General features: G+C 51.7%; 1 protein-coding gene across 1 annotated transcript in view; it reads left to right on the top strand.

Moving 5' to 3' along the window:
- The first annotated feature begins 1471 nt into the window (after positions 1 to 1471).
- LOC104079206 (vacuolar protein sorting-associated protein 37C-like) overlaps positions 1472 to 2911 on the top strand; it is a 2220-nt gene continuing 780 nt past the window's right edge. The window contains 5 exon segments of the mRNA XM_009581155.1: positions 1472 to 1564; positions 1653 to 1824; positions 2196 to 2278; positions 2547 to 2725; positions 2727 to 2865. Of these exon segments, the coding sequence (XP_009579450.1) occupies positions 1472 to 1564; positions 1653 to 1824; positions 2196 to 2278; positions 2547 to 2725; positions 2727 to 2865 (666 nt within the window).

The raw sequence follows: 2911 nt of genomic DNA, 5'->3' as shown, positions 1-2911 counted from the left end.
CAGCCACGGGGGCCCGTGCGTTGCCCCTCGGGGAGGCAAAGTGTCACCGTGCTGCCTGAACGCTGCTAAAAACAGGTGAGATCGTGAGGCGAGAGCCCCTGCCCCGTGCTGGCACCCAGCTGGAGCCGGGACAATGCCCGGTTCTTTGTGTCCACCCTCCTGGGGTCCATTTGGACACTTCCCACAGACCATCCGTGACCTCCGTGCCCGCACGGCGGCGGGGATTGAGCTTTACATTTGCTACTATCCATACTTTTCTCCTCTTACACTCTGTGACCCTCATTAATAACAAAAAAACCTCCATAAGTTTACATCTGTTTGCAGAGTGATGAAGTTACATACATGCATATGTAGTAGGGGAGCTAATTTCCCAGCTTTTACGTGGTTGTTACTCGGACGGGTTTGGCTGGATCCTGGGTGAAGCGATTTGGTAACTCTCAGCCTTACCTTGTCATTCTGTGTTACGTGCAGAGGCTGGCGCAACGTTCCCAGAGCAATATTGTTGGGATGTCTCACCCGGCTGAAAGGTAGAAAAGCCACGAGCAATTAGGACGACGCTGAAATCCCCATTGGCTGTTTGGTATGTCCCTTTCCCTCTCGGTGGGAGTGCACTGCTCCCGTGTTTCTCACGTGTTTTTTAGTGCATTCCCACATTATTGCATCCCAGCTCTTGGAACCTGTGACATGAACGTCTGGTATTTGATAAATATTATCAGACAGTCCAGGTTATCTGGAACAAGTCATGGACATAGTGCAGAAAGTGCACTATTTCCCTGATTTTAGTAATACTTCACCAAGTTTTAAAATCACAAGTATTGGATCAAGTTCACCACACATGAATAACGCCGTCACTTAATGTTTTCTAAGGGTAGCGGTAATAAGTGAGGGAAATGATGGCATCATGTAGCTAGAAAGGAAAACACATAGAAAGAAAACACATCAAATGAGACGGGAGCTGAGGAACTGGAGAGGTGGCGAGGTACGGGAAGACACGGGTGGCGACGGTGGCCCCACTGGTGACTGTGGGCTGTGGGCACGGTCAGATGCGAGCAGATCCAGGAGGTTTGCTCAGCAGAACGGGAATCTGGAATGGGACAGTGCAGCGAAAGCCAGCTGGAGTTTGAGAGTGTGACGTCGCCCTGCTATCGAGTGGCTGTGAGTAGGTGTTTCCTTGACAAAATCGTCTGGCACACACAAGTAATCCTTCCAAATATGCTGTGAAAAGGAAAAAAGTCAGTTGCCAAAGCAGGAACGAGTAGATGTTTTCTGTTTTCCTTCTCACTCTGCCCTCCTTCTCGCTGATTCTTTATAGTACAAGGGAACCTCTCTGGCATAGCTGTTCCAAGCAGTTTAGCAAAGCTGGTTTTAAATCCCTAATAGGATTAGTACCTATTTGCAGTTGGCTTTAGAAAACGTCCTCTTTATTTGACTACCTTTCCCCGTCGTAGGAGTCTGCAGCTCCTCTGGGAGGATGGACACCCTGAGGAACCGGACAGTGGAGGAGCTCCAGGAGCTGCAGGAAAATGCAGAGGAGATCGAGCGCCTGGTGCTGGAGTCCCAGGAGGTACGTGCGGACGGCGTGACGCCGGCGAGGAGCAGGCTGGGCTTCGTTAGCGCCTCGCCCGCGGTGACTGTCGCGTCTCCTTCCTCAGGTTCAGGAGCTGCAGCTGGAAAGGGAGATGGCCCTTGCTGCCAATCGGAGCTTGGCCGAGCAGAACCTGAAGTTCCAGGCGCCGCTGGAGACGGGGCGCACAGACCTCTCTAACAAATACGAAGAGCTGCAGAAGCTGGCTGAGCGGTGTAAAGAGCAAAAGGCAAAACTGGGTGAGCGTTTGCAAACCTTGCACCCTTTCCGATGGAGTCACGTGGGCTGTAGTTAGTGCAACATCCTTCCCTTTTGCTTCTCCCTACCTTGGCCATACTGAGCAGAGAAACTCTTTAGGGTGGTGGCAGAAAGGACATATAAGATCTATATTCTTCTGTTTCTTAGTCAAACTCGGTTGGACAGATCAAGGATGCTGTTGCAGAAAAAAACCCTTCTAGTGCAGCAGTGGCTAAGGTTCTTTCCTGTTCAAATTTTCTCCTTGCATCAAGAGTTTCCAAGGCAGGAAGGCACTCCTGTGAGAAGGCTGGGTGCTAATGATTTTTCCCTGTTTTGTGTTTAACGTTTTGCTCTGCTCTCTTTCTTTCCCCAGAGAAATTTTCAGCAGCAATGCATCCTCAGACCTTGCTGGATCTCCTGCAGGTGGAAAGCCAGAAAATCGAAGAGGAGTCTGAGGTGAGCTTAAGGTTTAAATCCATTAGCAATTCAAGTGATTAGTCCTCGAAGATTTGCATTTACACTCCCAAGCCTAATCCCTTAAATCAAGGATTATCTCTTTGTAGTTTGGCGCTGTTGCTCCAAAAAATTGGATTGCCCTTTGTTTGCTTGTGTGTGGTGCGATGGTCCCCTGTGTGTCTCTGACAGAGATGTAAATCCTAAGCTGGGCTTGGGGAAGAAGAGTAGAGGGATGCAGTGCTGAACCCGAGGCTGTCTTCTCTTCCAGAAAATGGCTGAGAGGTTCCTGGAGGGCGAGGCGCCCCTGGAGACATTTCTCGAGCAGTTTTCCGTGATGAGGAAGTTGTCCCACTTGCGCCGGGTCAGAGTTGAAAAGCTGCAGGAGATACTGAGGAAATCAGAAGCGTCGCAGGAGCCCGGCAGGGACTCTCAGCAGCAGCTGCCTCCTTGCCCCGCCGAAGCCGCAGCCCTTCCCTTCAGGGGCTCCTTCCTTCCCCTTGCCCTACGGCCCAGCCCCGAGCATGCCGGTCGGCCCCACAGCCCATGGAGCTCTCCCTCCTGCTCCTTTCCCTGGCTCCCCGGTCACCGTGGGACACGTCGCTTCCTCTCAGCCGAGCACCCAGCCCGCGTTTC

Source organism: Fulmarus glacialis, unplaced genomic scaffold, assembly GCF_000690835.1.
Source record: "Fulmarus glacialis isolate BGI_N327 unplaced genomic scaffold, ASM69083v1 scaffold21607, whole genome shotgun sequence".
NCBI lineage: Eukaryota > Metazoa > Chordata > Aves > Procellariiformes > Procellariidae > Fulmarus > Fulmarus glacialis.
This window is presented reverse-complemented; position numbering and strand designations above follow the sequence as displayed.